At 42.5% G+C, this 15,834-nt stretch overlaps 1 protein-coding gene across 5 annotated transcripts in view; it reads left to right on the plus strand.

The window, feature by feature from the left end:
* The window catches only part of fli1 (Fli-1 proto-oncogene, ETS transcription factor), a 30,557-nt gene that overhangs the window by 9,911 nt on the left and 4,812 nt on the right, over positions 1-15,834 (plus strand). For 3 of the 5 annotated variants that reach the window (XM_085429773.1, XM_085429775.1, XM_085429777.1), the window contains 5 exons: positions 1,239-1,450; positions 2,177-2,331; positions 3,189-3,392; positions 9,969-10,037; positions 15,773-15,832. In XM_085429773.1, the coding sequence (XP_085285899.1) occupies positions 1,239-1,450; positions 2,177-2,331; positions 3,189-3,392; positions 9,969-10,037; positions 15,773-15,832 (700 nt within the window). The remainder of the gene's footprint in view (positions 1-1,238; positions 1,451-2,176; positions 2,332-3,188; positions 3,393-9,968; positions 10,038-15,772; positions 15,833-15,834) is intronic. The other 2 variants (XM_085429774.1, XM_085429776.1) reach the window with 1 other exon arrangement.

The raw sequence follows: 15,834 nt of genomic DNA on the forward strand, positions 1-15,834 counted from the left end.
AAGTAGCATTTTTTCCCCCCGAGGCAGATATCTGGCATGTTGGAATGAAATAATTCAGTCCTTGGGGATTAGACACGTCTCAGTCTAAGCTGTGCCATCACATCCTATCAGATCCAGATGCGCATCAGATCTAGGCCCGATCCTCAGAGGCATATGGCTGTAATGATTTCACTTTAAACTTTAGTTTTATTGTTTTGTTTTTCTTTCATTGTATTTGTTTGTTTTATTCTTGTCCACAAAGATAAATGGAAAAACTAATATAAAACTCATTCCATTCCTGTTAACATGTATACACATTCTGAGCACAGATCTGACTTGGTGACGTTGTCTTTCTCTGCTCCCTGTCAGACACAAACCGGTGACATCTTCATGTTAAAATGTGACCAGCAAACTCCATAATCCAGTCTTTACTTCCAAGACATTACATGAGGAGCATGTTGAAGCCGCATAGCGTTTCAGAGTTTGTTTTCTTTAATAAACTTACATTGCTCCAGCTGAGTCAAAGTAGAGGGGGGGTCACTGGAGCCGTGACCCAAATGCTTCTGTTGAGTCTTCTGCTGTGGGGAGAAGCCCAGCACCAGACAGGGTAGCCACACCAGGGCCTGACAGGGGGAGTTTCAGGGTGCAGTGAAATTACAAAGATGGCGATAAGAAAAAAATAATTACAGCCCAGGAATAAGGATTATTAGATTAGGATGCTGTTAACTGTTAGTTAGAAGACCTTTTTATTTTTTATTTTTGTCGTTTTATATGGGAGCCACTAGGTGACCGCTGCTGGCCGTGTGTTTTGATTAATATTATTGTCATTATTGATGTTACTACACCAGAAGGCCCTGTGGCATCCTATCTGCATCTCCCCTACTCCACTGTGGGCATGATTGAAGTCCTCGTAACATCAACAGGAAGCTACAGCCACTACTCCTGTAAACACAAACTGCCGAGGATGCCAGACAGCGATATGACCCATAACTGCACATAATTACTGTAAACAAAAAATACACTAGAGATTCGAAATTTGACATCACAAGTTTCTGGATAGTGTCAACTAAGAAATTTGAGTTGTATTTGTTCGTGTCAAGCATTCGCTTTGATGCATGTGAAGCCAGAAGAGAAAGATATTTAGTATAGTGCAAAATTGGGATGCTATAAAGAATAAACCCTACTATAACACCTCTACAGCTCACAAGCATTAAAGAATTTTGAAAGAAATACCAAGGATTTGTTATTTTCACCTCCAGGAGGCGCTATCAGTGGTGAGTGAAGACCAGTCCTTATTTGAGCCTCCCTACGCTGCTGCTGCCCCTCTACCCAAAACAGATATGACTGCATCTGGCACACAGGACTACGGCCAGACCCACAAAATCAACCCCTTACCCCCACAACAGGAGTGGATCAACCAGCCAGTGAGGGTCAACGTCAAAAGAGAATATGAGCACATGAACGGATCCAGGTAATGACATGACAGCCACACCCTGTGGCATGCATTGTTTAGTAGAGATGAGTTTTTATGCACTTTTATCAGACATGCAAGTGGGTGATGAATTAAAAAGCAAAATTGACACAATGAGTTTCAGTTAGGCGTGGCTTTGGCTTTCATTCTCCAAGTCTCTCAAGCTCTCCTGGTAAGATGCAGTACCATTCACTGTTAGGTGTTTTTTAACTGTGTTGAGATGTGGTGAGTGCATTTCCTCAAACCATCCAGTAACTCCTTGCTCCAGATGGCCAGGGCTATTGTCATCGTAGAAGAGACCCCTCCCTTCATAATAGAAATGTTTCGGCGTAGGATAAACATGATCTCTCAGATAAACGCTGTATTTATTTTCAGTGCCCCTTCCCTCTAATGGTACATGTGGACCCAAACCATGGCACATTATGCTGCTATGTGGATCAAACAGATCCACACTCATTGCAGATTTTCAGGTTTTGCTTCTAATTTGTCACCCATTTGTATGACACTTCTGCTGCTGTTGTCATTTGTCATTCAGCGGGTCGTTTCTTTACCACAGCTAACCTTCACGTTTCACATCTAATCTTTGATATGCTTGGCTCAGAATATCTCGTGCCAAAGTCAATGGCTGGAAAGGAAATTCAACAACACCCAGTTTATCTGCTGATAATATTTTTACAACTTACTTGGTGTGCATGTGTGTGTGTGTGTGCATGCATGTTTGTGCAGCAGGGAGTCTCCAGTGGACTGCAGTGTGGGTAAATGTAATAAGCTGGTGGGGGGTAATGATACATCTCAGATGAACTATGGAAACTACATGGATGAGAAGAACGCCCCTCCCCCCAACATGACCACCAATGAACGGAGAGTCATTGTACCTGCAGGTAAGAACAGATGTGTATAGTTAGGAAAAATTAATCAGGACATAAGAACAAAATTGATTACTATTGTTAGATGGCAGTCACTTGCCTGTTCTGGTATGATGTCACTAATGCTGAGGCACAATCTAATGAACCTAAGTAGATATTTATTTTTTTTACTATACCCTTTGTTTGAACACTTAGTTTAAGAAATTTGTCTTTCACTCAAAGTCCAAACAAAAGGCGTTTCAGTACATTTCAGAATGGCAAACAGTGTGCCAAAAAACGAGAAATCCAGATTATTTAATTAAAACTGAATGCAGACTTGGTAAATTATTCATTTTTTAGTGTTTAGCTGATGCCAAAGGCCACTCATCTATTAACCTAATAGGAGCTCACTTGGATGCCACTCCTTAACCACAAAGTGGCAAGTTTGGGGTTTGGTTTCCAAATTGGTTGTGCTGTGTATCAGGCATGGGTCAAGTAACATTTGCAAATACTGAGTTTTCTTTGGTATCACAAAGTTCAGTAAATTTAATGATGAGATTCAAAAACGAATACTATTCTATGATAGGTGACTGAACTAGGAATCTGCTCTGTTTTCATTTTTTAAAGTAAAAGCAATATTTAGTATTCTGTCTAAACCACACAAACTGAAGTCTGTTCACCTCAGCATTATTATATGAAGCTAAATCACAGCAACAGTTGCCTGAAGGCACTTTATATTGTGAGGTAAAGAGCCTGCAATAATACAAAGAAAATAGAAACTGCCTTCAGTTTGTTTATTACTCCTCCTCCCTTTAACTTAGAGATATGTCTTTCCTGAAGTCTGCCCGTAACAGTCAGTAAAACCAGTCTCCTTCCCTTCTGTCGTCCTGCAGACCCATCACTGTGGTCCCAGGACCATGTGCGCCAGTGGCTAGAGTGGGCCATCAAGGAGTATGGCTTGTTAGAGATTGATACGGCAATGTTTCAAAACACGGACGGCAAAGAGCTCTGCAAGATGAGCAAAGATGACTTTCTACGGCTCACCACCATGTACAACGCAGAAGTGCTTCTCTCTCATCTCAATTATCTCAGGGAAAGTAAGTAAACTTTGGTAATTACTTGACGGGTCTCTGGAACAAATATAGGAGTGCAACAAAAAGTGTTTAACAGTTGAAAACAGAAGATAAAAAATAAATCGGAAAGTATTAAACACAGTGAAAAGTCAGCAATGCCATGCTGCACTTCGTTTTCATTACTTTCCTTGTTTGTGCCTAAACCTGCATCACCATCCACGTTTGCCAAAGGGTGAAAATCATTTAGTTTTTTTTCTTCTTCTTTTTGATTCAAAGTGTGAATGAAAATGACCTCGTTTGCTCAGCATGAAAGAAAAAAAGGAATGTCACCTTTTTTCATTCGCACTATGCTTGCATTACTAAATAAACAATGAAATTACTAATTTCTCTACGATAGCTAACACGTCTAAAGCACAGCATAGAAACCCAAAGGGTTTCTTTTCCCCTCTCCAGATAACCATCATCAACCTCCCCCACTACACTTTTATACCGCATGGCCCACAGAAAGATGAAGCCCAGGTGCATTGCCTCAGGAATCACGCTAGGCTTGTATGTCCAGAGCAAAGAAAAGAAAGTTGATCTGCAATTTGCAATGGTGGCAGCTAAATTTGAGCCCCTTACCTTTGAAGAATATCTCGCCGTAATCCCCGCTTCATATGTTTCTGTGAGGAAGCGAAGCCAATTTTCTGATGCGGTATGCAAATGACATTTTAATATAAAGTGTAACATCTGGTGAGGCTCTGGTTTGAATACATGCAGCGTGGTGTCGAGTTCGAATGCTAAATATCAGCCGTGTGCTATAAAAATTAGCAAACGAGTGGCGCGATTGATGCACGTGTAGGGAACGGTCTGTCCCCATCTTTAAAAAGTTTGGATACTGTAGAATAGTTAGAGCTGCTTGCGCCGTGGCTGCAGAATATCACGGCAGCACACTGGGTGGAGTGACTGATGGCTTGACTAAATTTAACATTACTCTCAAAAAATTGCGATGGGCCTCAATGTGATGTAATGGGAACTGTATTTTGTGGGTGTCAACAGTTTTCTCTATGCACTGCGTCTGGGCAGAGAGAGATGCTTGTCATGAGTATAACAGCCTCATTGTGCAGCGGTGCAGCGGGTGGATCTGTCTGACCGCCACTGGGCACACTTCGCAGAGCAGTTTTCATTATGGCCAATGGCTGTGGGACTTAGCCACGGCTTAGGCGTGCTGCATCACGATTTTGCCCCATTTTTCTTTCTTTCTTTCTTTCTTTCTTTTGTGTGCTTTGGAGACAGAAAAGATGTCTTGGGAATCCTCTCCACTTGCCAGCTGAAATTGCTTTGTATTAATTCCTAACAATCAGCGAAATGGACGCTCCCTTTCCTGAGCTGAGTAACCCGTTTTAGGGCAGCTCGCGGACGATGCAAGCGGGGTGAAGTGCTGATACTGTACCTGCATTACACATACAAAATTTTCTGTCTATTACAAATGTGATACAAATATCCAAAGCAGATCAGGCACTGAACACACTTTAGCCTACCAGCTTTCTGTTGCAAAGCGCCTACCATGTCCTATTGCACAGTTTTTCATCTTATGTGGGACTTGCACAGATTTTACAGCTAGTGCTGCCTAAATCAAAAAGAGTATTTCCAGTTGTGAGACCATCTCCTGCCACGTGCCACGTATGAAAACATCAGATGGCATCCTGATTCTCTTGATACTGTCTGGAGCTCAAGTGTGAAAACAGTTTGTGAGCAAAGGAAAGGGGTCAAGGCTTTATGACGACCCTCACGGGGTGATAATTTAGAAATGAAAGGCTTTCTCTCGTCTCCCCCCACAGCACAAACAAACACAATCAGAGACTAGGAGTAACCCTGTCCAGAAAATAGACCTCTGTTTTCACTCACAAGAGCTGGAGCTGGGACTAGTTTCCAGGAGGCAGAGAAACAAAGAGAAAAGGGGAAAGGCTCAAGCAAGCCCTGGAAGTATTAGTGATTACAGGTCATGTGATCTGATTCACTGAATCTTTTCATTATCACCCCCCATCCTACACCGAAAAAAAAATAAAAAAATAAAAATAGATGGTCCAGAGGGATACTGCAATCATTTCGTACACATCTGTGTGCACCATATGTGTGATTGGTTCTGTTTATTGAACCTCTGATTAACATTCCTCAGAGTCATTAGACCCTGTATGTACACTTGGTGAAGGGCGGGAGACGCACTTCCACACCCTACAGCCATACCATAACAAAACATTCCTGCCACGTCACACACACAGAAATACCGCTCAGACATCCATACTGGCGCAACCGCTGGCACAACCTGAACATCTGTCTGGCTTCCCAGCTGCTTACAGTAACAAGGGTAGTTGCCCGTGCATTATTTTGGCCTGGTTGTTGGTCACTTATCCAGATTTTCATAAGTGATGGCCGCCCACACCCCAATGTGCTTTCAATTTGGGGCGCAATTTGAGAATTTGTTCAAATTAGTCTGTCAGGGAGGGGACTGCTGACTGTTTGCTTTATCGCACCCATGTAGGTCGGTTTGATACCACATGTGCTGGAAACGGAGCAGAGCAGCAAACCTCAGACAAGGAGAGACTGTATCTTCTGACACATAGAGATGCGAGGCGGAGAGAGAAGGGAGGAAGAGGGGGGAGAATTCAAAAACGAGCAGAGGGACTGGGGAGACAGAACAATCCAAAGAAGCATGTGAAGGAACATAATAGTAGGAGTTAAGAAATATGTCACTGACAGATTGGGTTGTTGCTTCAGGACAAAAACAGGAGTGTGTGTAAGCAAGAAAGGCAGTTATAGAAAGGGAGTGCGAAATTTAAAAAAAGAAGAAAGAAAAAAATTTGGTGGCTGAACTATTCCTTTTTGTTTTTTTGCGAAGAGTGTGGAAATGGTCCGAGATGGTCATGATTGAGTGCCATTGGAGAATAGCAACAGTTCTGTTTCCCAGCTGTCGCCGTTGCTTGTGTGTCTGGATGGATTTACAGCGAGGGAGTCCAGAAGGAGAGAGAGAGAGAGCGAAAGAGAGGAGAGAGAGAGAGTGATAAGTCTGGGCTTCTGCACTGCTGCTGCTCGCTCGAGAGTGGGGGACATTCTCGAGCCCTCAATAGTTTATACAGACCATAAACATCTGGGCTCGCAGGCTGAGTAGGGAAAAAGGAGCTCTGGAGAACTCTCTCTCTCTCACACACACACACTCTCTCTCTCTCTCTCTGTCTTTCACTCCTCTTTCTCCCCTCAAAACATTTTTATTGAGCTCCCCTTGCATTAGTTCTTTCTATTGGCAGATTATCACTGGTGCAGAGGGGCTCAGCAGGCTGGCTCTGCGCCTTTTGCCGTTTGCTGTCTGCTGTTAGCCACCATTACAGTGCAGTCTGCGGCTGCTCACTCAACTGCTGGGGTTCGGCCACTTATGAGCTTCGCAGGAATTTATGTCTATATCACATTAGCATAAGTGGAAGTGGATAATAAGCAGTTGCTATTCGTGTAAACACTGAGATGAGCCTAGCTGTAATTGAAGCGAGATGTAGATAATAATTGTAAGTTTCCAGTTAAGAATACTGATGTCAGCCAGTTCTGCATATCTCGTTTTATAGTCCTGTTTTTAACATTAATGCTAATTGTTTTAAGTGATTTATATTTTTCCCATCATATCTTGGACTGGTAACTGCATGATTGAAGTTAGGAACAGCATATAAACTGTGGTCAGGATATTGTTAAAGCTAAGAATAGTGATTAAACATTTCTGAACATTTCACCTCTCACTTGTCCAATCAGATAGGAGAGCACTGGGTCCAGATCTCTCTAACATTTCTAAATGGATAATTTGATGTTTGCGCCCATTTCACGCAACAAACTATCAGATATGTGAAGGTGTGTGGAGGGAGACAGGGTTGGATTGATATGTTATAGCTATTTTTGGCCCTTTTTTATGACTATAAATACCTTCAAGCGGAGTCTGTCTAAAAGTGTTGACCATTAACCAATAAACACTTTCACGTTAATACATAATGGAACATTTATAACCATTCTCTGGATCATTGGCAGGATGGGATGTAATCTTGGTGTCAACTTCACATAGTTTGACCTTTTTTCCACCAACAAGTCTAATCTAGTACTAGTCCCAATTATTTTCACTCAAAAAGGACTGATGCTGCTCGGCCCAAAGCTGAACACCCTGATTTCAGTGGCTACAACCCAAAGATTGCATCCACCATGATCTTCTAATGGAAAACATTTAACATTTTGCTATTTGGCTCTGAAAGGGCATCACTGCAGAACTGGCTCCACATGAGCACTGGTCCCAGAACTGGAACTATGTTGATGGAAAAGAGGCACTTGTTAGTCTATCAATTCATAACAGCCTCCACATAAAAAAAACCCTTTGTCTGTACAACAATACTTGTGCATTTGATACTACCTGTTTTACCAGGGGTTTAATAAAGAACCTGTATAACTCTTCAGTTGGCAGACTGGTTTGGTAGCTTGAGGCGGTCTCGAAGTGTGGGCAGGAACTTCAATCTGTGCCCAACACAAATGTAATTTAATGAGAAGAGTGTTTTCTTTTTCTTTCAGTTACTTGCGAACAGTGCCATCATGAAAGGAGGGTCATAAGTTAAAAAAACAATTCCAATACTTTGTAACGGAAGACTCAGAAATGCCTCATATGAAATATGAAGCCAAGCAGCAGCGTTATCCAGTACAACTAAATGGGTTTGCCTAAACTTATGTGCCCCCCTTTATGTGGCAAGGTGCCTAAAACAGGGTGACTGGGGACCCTGAGTTTGTTGACAAAGCTTAGACCACATGTTGAGGCAATGGTATCGTATAGCTATACAGAATAAACAGTACAGGGGGCTTGCCAGAGGTCCTACACGGCGCTGTACAAGGCTTTAGAAATATCGATCAATGTTACGTGCACGTCAGGCGGCGCTTTCGGGAAACCAAACAGTCATACGAAGGAGAGAAAAGAAAACTGTTTGCGGGTGTTATGTAATCTTACAGAGTCTGAAGCAGATGTGATTGGAAAGGGAGAGCAAGAGAATGAGGGTCTCAAAGCTTGAACACTGGCCAGTCCTCCCACTGCGCTGTCAGATTACCGGGATGTGTTTGTTTTCGAAGAGAGGAAGAGGCCATCCAAATAAATAGGCAGCCCAGCCAAGGCTCCCTTCACCAAAACTGTCAGCTGTGGTGTTTCTCTAGCTCGCTCTCACTCGCTCACTCAACCCTCCACTCGCTCTCACTCTCTCCCATACAGCAGTCCCAAATTTCTCTGTGGGATGGTTTGAGGTTTTCTTAGCAATGCTGCCTGTTTGCCTGTCTGGGTCAGACCACATATGTGGCACACAGTAGGAAAGGGGTTAACAACCCCTTCCTCCTTCCTCCATCCCCTCTCTGTTCCTCGTTCTCTTACACCCTCTCCCTCATTCCAGAAGTCGGTGCTTCGGAGGCTCGTTTGCCCCTGTGAGCTTACGCTCTGCGTGTGGAATTATTTTTGTATGGGGGAGCTGCGTTTGATTGCCATGCAGGGACCCTTCCTCATACAATGGCTCCCCTGTTCTGAGTCCCCCATCCTTCTAAACTAGACCCAGAGCCTTGGGGGTGCCGTGGAGTATAGGTGGAACTGGGAGGGGTGGGGACATTTGGAGGGTTAGAATACATTTGTGGAGCACCCCACATTACCCCACAGCCACCACTCTCCCCCCTTAAAAAAACAGACCCCTAGTCTGCCACTATGAGGCCCCAACCCACCACCAGCAGCACAGCACGTTAGTCGAGGACCTTGCATCGAAACTTTCACAGACTTTCTGGATTTTTCTTTTTCCATTTGTACTTTAGCTCATTTCTCAGATTTCTCTGCACCACCCCACCAGAAAAGGTACGGTCCCTACTCAGCAACTTGCTGTTGCTGGCTCAGTGCTATATCTTGTCTACACTCTCCATGTAGTAACTGCTCTCGTGTTTTCTCTGTGCATTTTTGGGTCTGTTTTTCCACTCACTGATTTATGCCTGGGGGCAGCTAAAATTAAGAGAGCATTTTGGTGCCGCCCAGGGTGCCTGTGTAAGTGGAGGAATGCAGTGCAGAGTTCTGCTCCATAAGGTGAAATGAACAGGCAGCCATACAAGGACTCTTAACTCACTGTCTTGCTTTATTCAGGGGCAGTGGTTCCAGTTAAAATGTTGACATACTACAGGGCTTCCTCACCACTATTCAAAGGACAGACTGTGTGCTGGGTTTGCTTTATTCGAGAATAGAGTTCTTTGTCATTAATTAGCTTTCCTCTTAAAAAAAATAATAATTTAAGAGCAAAAGGTACAGAAGTGATCCAATGAAAATGGCTTCAGTGGCATGCCATAGGTATCGAGCTGGACCTTCTACTGCCACCTGCTGGGAGTATTAGAAATTTGAGCTTTTTGTCACTCATACAAAAAACCTCTCATAGCAAATGCAGCAAATTTCAGTTCAAATGAAATATATTCTGCATGTATTCCTCAAGATACTTTATTCTAAAGTAAACACTTTATAAAGCAATGAAGACTCTTTAATTGTTTAAAAAATCCAACAAAATTAATCTCACCATGCTCTCTTCTGTCTCATTGCAGGTAGCTCATCATTATCCTACAATACAACATCTCACACAGATCCATCACCACGGCTGGCTGCCAAAGAGGGTAGGGAAGTTTAGAAATTTTCTCTGCATTTCTCTCCACATATTTAGAGTTGTTTTAAATGCTGTATACAGACTGAACAAGGTGGGAATGGTGCAACCAAAGCTAAAGGTGATCATGTATGGCAAAAATATAAAATACCCAAACCTTCAGGCTTCGCATGAAGAAAACCACACACATGTGAGAACAAACGCTACTTAACAAAAAGGAAGCACAATGCAGCCACCGATTGTTTCTGATGAAGCTCTGGGCAAGTACACCTTTTGTTTTGAGTCAGGCTGCTATTGCTATTCGGGACTACTACCTGAACCCAAAGAATAAAGGCATGTTAACAATAAAACAAAAGCAGAGTGCTGATGAGTTCTTTCCATAGCAGTGGGAGCATGAACAGACTGTAAATGTAGTAATTATGGAAAGAATCTATGTGACTGAAGCTGTTTACTGGAAGGACGGGCAGCACAGACAGGTGCCCGAGCAACAATGTGCTTGGTAAACATGACAGAAAGGGGCTGATTGGCTGCTTTAGACTAGACTAGAGGGGAAATAGGGGTTACATGTGTGAGTCTCTGATGAGTGAAATAGTGGCAGAAATCATGATAAGAGGTTAAGGGGACACTACACATAAAATATGCTATTGTAAGACAGTGTCCAGCAGCACTGAGACCCTTTGACTAATATATGTAGATATATATAAATATATATATAGCTTTTAATGAAAATCAAATGATAGTAGCCATTTTCAGCTATTTTATGTAAAACGTAGGCTTTAACATAAACTGTTAGCTGGTTTTATTAAGAGATTTAATGGTTAAGGAACCAATGTCTGATTAAAAACAATAGTGAAAATGGCTTTTTAAAGAAAAATGTTACCATACAAGCAGCTTGGTGTTCTCCACATCTTAATCTGGCCAAAATTTAAAGGACACAATGAACTAATTGAATTAGCGATACATTTTTAATAAAGCAGAAGAGGAGCGGTCAGAGGGACCAGCTCTAGTGTGCTAAGCCGAGAACAATGCCCCAAGCAGCTCAGGATGACGGTCCTTTTCCTCCCGATACCTTTTTCACCCTACAAACACTGGTGTGCTGACACGGTTCAGACAGGCGATAGCTTCGTATCTGTTTAGAAAAAAAAAGAAAAAACTACACATCCTTCACATAGGCTATATGGTGTCACCACCAGAGTCGAGAGCAAAGACTGCAATAACAATGATAGCCTTGCTAACAGGATGAGAGGCCCTATCAAGGCAGCAGCAGAGGAAATGCTAGGTCTGATAAGTGTCAGAGAATGCTCTCTGCCTCTCGCTCTATCTGCCCCATTGGTGGGAATTCCAGGCCACGTAGTGGTTCTCGCCCAGCTTCATACTAATAGGCCATTGGGCAGGCCAGATAAGATTCTGCTCGGTCACCCCCCGACCTTGGTCTTCCTGATTCTCAGCTCCAGGTATTTGGACTGGCAGGAATAGAGGGTCACTCCCATCAGCAGCATTTCCCTTTCTCAAGAGGTGATTTCTATTAAGTGCTCCTGTAACACTGCCTTCCTCTAACTGTGGCCTAAAACTCTGGCCTTAAATAGAACACTTGTAGCATTTAAAACATGCTAACTTTTCCAAATAAAGGAAATACGACAGTATTTTTGCTCGCACAAGTGTTACTTTCGTGCAGAGTTTCTGCTTCGGCAATAAAAGATGCGTTGCTTCAGGAGAAGCCTTTATCAGCGTTTGCTCAGATCAGCACTGCCAGATGTTCCACTTCATATTGCCTTTTGAGAGCAGTCAAATACCATACAGGCTCTTTGGGGTAGAGTAAGCACGAGCATACAGCAGGAGACAACCCTTAATCTGCCCCAGACTCTGCGGTGTAAAATGCAATGTTATGAATAAAAGAGAGCATATAAAACACGGAATGCAGCAGCTATGAAAGGACTCGTGCGCGCCGATGTGTGTGTGTGGCTTTCTCAAAGTCTGCGTCTGCTATGTGCCTGCTGATCGGCTTGTAAGTATGGGTTTCCTGCATACCTTACTAGTGTGATATATATATATATATATATATATATATATATATATATATATATATATATATATATATATATATATATATATACAAATATTATACTATGCCTATGCCTTTGCATATCTTTTGGACGTGGACTGCATTATTCATGAGTGTAAGAGTTATAGGGCGTTGCTGGGAATTAGACATCATGTCGTTGTTACAAGTAAACACCTACACTTCTACTTGTAAACTACTTTTTTTCCCCCAGATTGATTTTTTTGTTTTTGTTTTTTTTTTCTCTTTTGTGGTTTCTGATCTATTAGCACAGCAATAAAATGTCAAAATGTTCTAAAAGCATTCATATCCTCCCCTGCCATGTTGAGGAAAGATGATTCACCTTTTGAAAAGCATTTCCTCTGGTGCCAAGTCAAAGGCAAAAACAGCTTGAAATGCTTCATTACGTACACAAACCATCTCAGATTTGTGTTTTTTCAAATGCTCACCTTGCTCTGTGCTAAATATAATGTAAGATAAACTGCGGACTTGGAAGTGAAAACGTTTAATGTTAAGAGTGTTGCGAAGATGTTCCCCCCTTTTTTTTTTCTTTGATGGTTTTCTGTTCCAGTGCACCCACTGTCTCCTCGCTGTGTCTAACTCCTGTACTTTGCCATCATTCTCCTCCTCTTATGGCTCCTTGCTCACACAGATGGCTTTTAAAGCACCTGTATTATGGGTATTAAAAAAGTTTACCCTGTCTGGGTTTCTCTCCTTGGCTCGGACCCTGGGTTAAAAACAGTCCACAGCTTCACTCTCTCTTTTTCTCCACTCATTCTCTATCCCGCTCCCGTTGCTCAGTTGCTCTTTCTCTCCTAGCCTACTTGCTGTCTTTCTTCTTCCCTCTGTGTCTCTCTCTCTTTCTCTCTCTCTCTGTCTAGCACTTGGGCCTTGTTTTGACTAACTGGTCCTGCAGTTGAAGTCTCCCAGGAGCGTGCACCACACCCGAGACCAGAGTGGAAACTGGCTCAAGTCGCAGTCAGAGCGAGGCCTGGAAAAATGAAGGCGGGAGAAGGGGGTGGGTGGTGAGGGGTGAGGCGGTTCTGTGTGTGCACAGTCGAGTCTACGTTTGTGTGGTTGCCCCCCCAAACCGCCGTGCATTGTGATTCTTCCTCCTGCATGTTCACTTTCACTCAATCAATGAAGCTAAACCTTAATGCACAGTAGTGGTGAAAATTGTATTTGCTGAGATTTTTCTTTGGCCAGAGAAAATTGTTTTGGTGGCAGATGCTACCAACCAGCCAAGGTGTCTTAAGGCAGAAAACACACCCAAATAACACAGCTTCCCCTCTTCTTCTTCCACAGCTAACAGTAGCTGAGTTTGCAGCCATTGTTTTCTTTCCAGATTCCAAAGTTGTGTTTTGTCTGACTCTTTTTTTCATCATTTTTCTGTCCTGATTTTCTTCTTCACTTCTTTCTCTTCTGTACCTTTTTTGTGCTTTTATACCCTGACCGTAATTTGTCTGCTTCTCAGTACGTCTTTCTGCGATTTCCTCACTTCCACTCTCATCTCTCTCGTTCATCTGTGCCTCTCCCCCACCATCTCCTAAACCCCTTCTGCACGTAGATGGAGGTAACCCCGTCGTGTTTTTTCGGGGTGGTGGTGGTGGAGGGACTGGCGGTGAGTAGAGGGGAAAAAAGGGCCAGTAAAACAAAGAGAGGTTGTCTGCAGGCGAAGCAGGCAGGAAACGCAAGTCTCTCAGGACTCTCCCCCAGTCACTGCTCCTTGGCTATCCTGCCAGCCCACACCAGATTGAACCTGACAGCCCCGTTGAGCCACAGCAGCCCGCTTGTTATTTATCCCTCCTCTCCTTCTTTTTGTCTTTCTCTCCTCATATACTGTCTTTTCTTTTATTCATTTGATCGTGTTCCAAATTCTTTTCTCGTTGCAAGCTCATATATGTTTCGCTTCATGCATCTGCCGTTGTTAACTCTGCAGGGGACACAGAGACAGGGACAACCTCTCTTGTTTGCAGATTGTAACGAGTCCTTTGCTGAAGCGTTTAAGGTTAAAAGTTGATATGATAGAACTTAGCGAAGAGAACAAGAGGTTCAACATGAATATAAAATGTGTTTAAAAAGAAAAATAACTAGAACCAGCCAAACTTGGGAAACGTTGTTTTTTTCGTTCTAGTGAGATTAAGTTGTGCTCAGATGAAATAATCATTTGATGTGGAATGTGTGATCATTATTTATTATAAGGAAAACACCGATGCTAATATATTCTTGTCCACTGGAGGGCAGTGCCGCACAGTGTGTAGAAATGTCTGTCCGTGTAGTGAAGCGAATGATGCACAATTTGATGTCACTGGATGTTTTCTTTCTTGGTTTCGTTTGGTTTTTTCCCACTTGGACTATATGAGGTAATATGGGTCAAGATGCTATACCCAAAACACATTTTTAAAAAAGCCAGGCACACTTACAATAATTGATAATGTGTGATTTTTTTCCCCATAACTGAAATCTACAGACTTAGAAAAACACAGGAAATTACACTAAAATGAATTTAATAGTTTTATGTTTTTAATGACTGATATCTTGCAAGGATCTGATGAAATGGAAATGGAAGTAAATTTCCCATTACTTGTCAGACAAATCTAAGTAAAAGTTAACAAAGTCACAGTTTAATGTCATCAGCTCTATACAAGCATGAAGAGAGATGAAATTGTGTTCAGTTGTTTTCACTTTAATCAGCATAGGAATCGTCTCAGATCTTTACAAAAACCAGCACACGATAACCTTTCAAACATATCTGGTCTTAAAAAGTATCAATTCAGCATCTGATTTATCAAACAAGACAACTAAAGACTCGTCCCTCACTGATGGGAAATAGAATTGCCTCTTGACCTTCTAGCAGCTTGCTACTTCAAATCCCTTGTCATCGCCATTGCACCATCTCTATCTGCTGCCCTCTGGGAGCAACGCTGCCGACAAAAAAAAGAAAAAGTTGGCCGATCACGATAACACCGTTGAGCGCTACTCAGCATAAAGCACGTCTGGCCTCATCATATTTTCCCCTCGTGTTCTGACAATTGTTTGAACTGTTTTACTCCATAATAATACAAACCATCAAGGGTGCTGGCCAGGTGCACTCTGAGTATACAAGGGTGTTCACTGCCAGAGGAACGACACAGCCTCTGTTTTATCTGTTTGTGTCAGAGTGATTGATTGTTACTGGAAGCTGTCCAGCTTCACACTCGGTTAGTTGGAACCACAGACACACACACACAGCAGGTAGAGCCCATGGAAACCGGGCCAGTTTGGCTGTTTGTCAAGGTTTCGTGAAAGCCGCATGTGTGGGAAGAGAGGATGATAGTGGATATCATGCACATGTATTGTCTTTGTGTGTGTCTCTGTTGTACGTTAATTTGCATCAGTCCCTTTCATTTGTGGTCGGGGTGTTGCAAGCTCTTTAACCAACTGTATTCTCTGTAAAAGATTGTGCCATCTACATTTTAACCACCACAGCAAGCCAAACAAAACCACATTTCCATGTCCAGATATCCTGTGAAGAACATTTTAACGATGTTTTGATGGATTTATTAATGCCCTAACTGTTGGCCAGCTGTAATTGTTAGGATTGGCTTGTGCACCGTGGCATTTTATGAATTGTACTTAGCATGTTTAAAAAAACAGTAACTGTTTTCCTATTGAAACTTTGTCTGTCCTTTTGTCTTTGTTGTTGTTAGACCCTTCATATGATGCTGTACGGCGGACAGGCTGGTCCAACAACATGCACAGTGGCAAAGGT

This window comes from Copadichromis virginalis, linkage group LG14, assembly GCF_057382275.1.
Source record: "Copadichromis virginalis isolate Kocher_CV1m ecotype Utaka linkage group LG14, C_Virginalis_male_GT1.1, whole genome shotgun sequence".
NCBI classification, from domain to species: Eukaryota; Metazoa; Chordata; class Actinopteri; order Cichliformes; family Cichlidae; genus Copadichromis; species Copadichromis virginalis.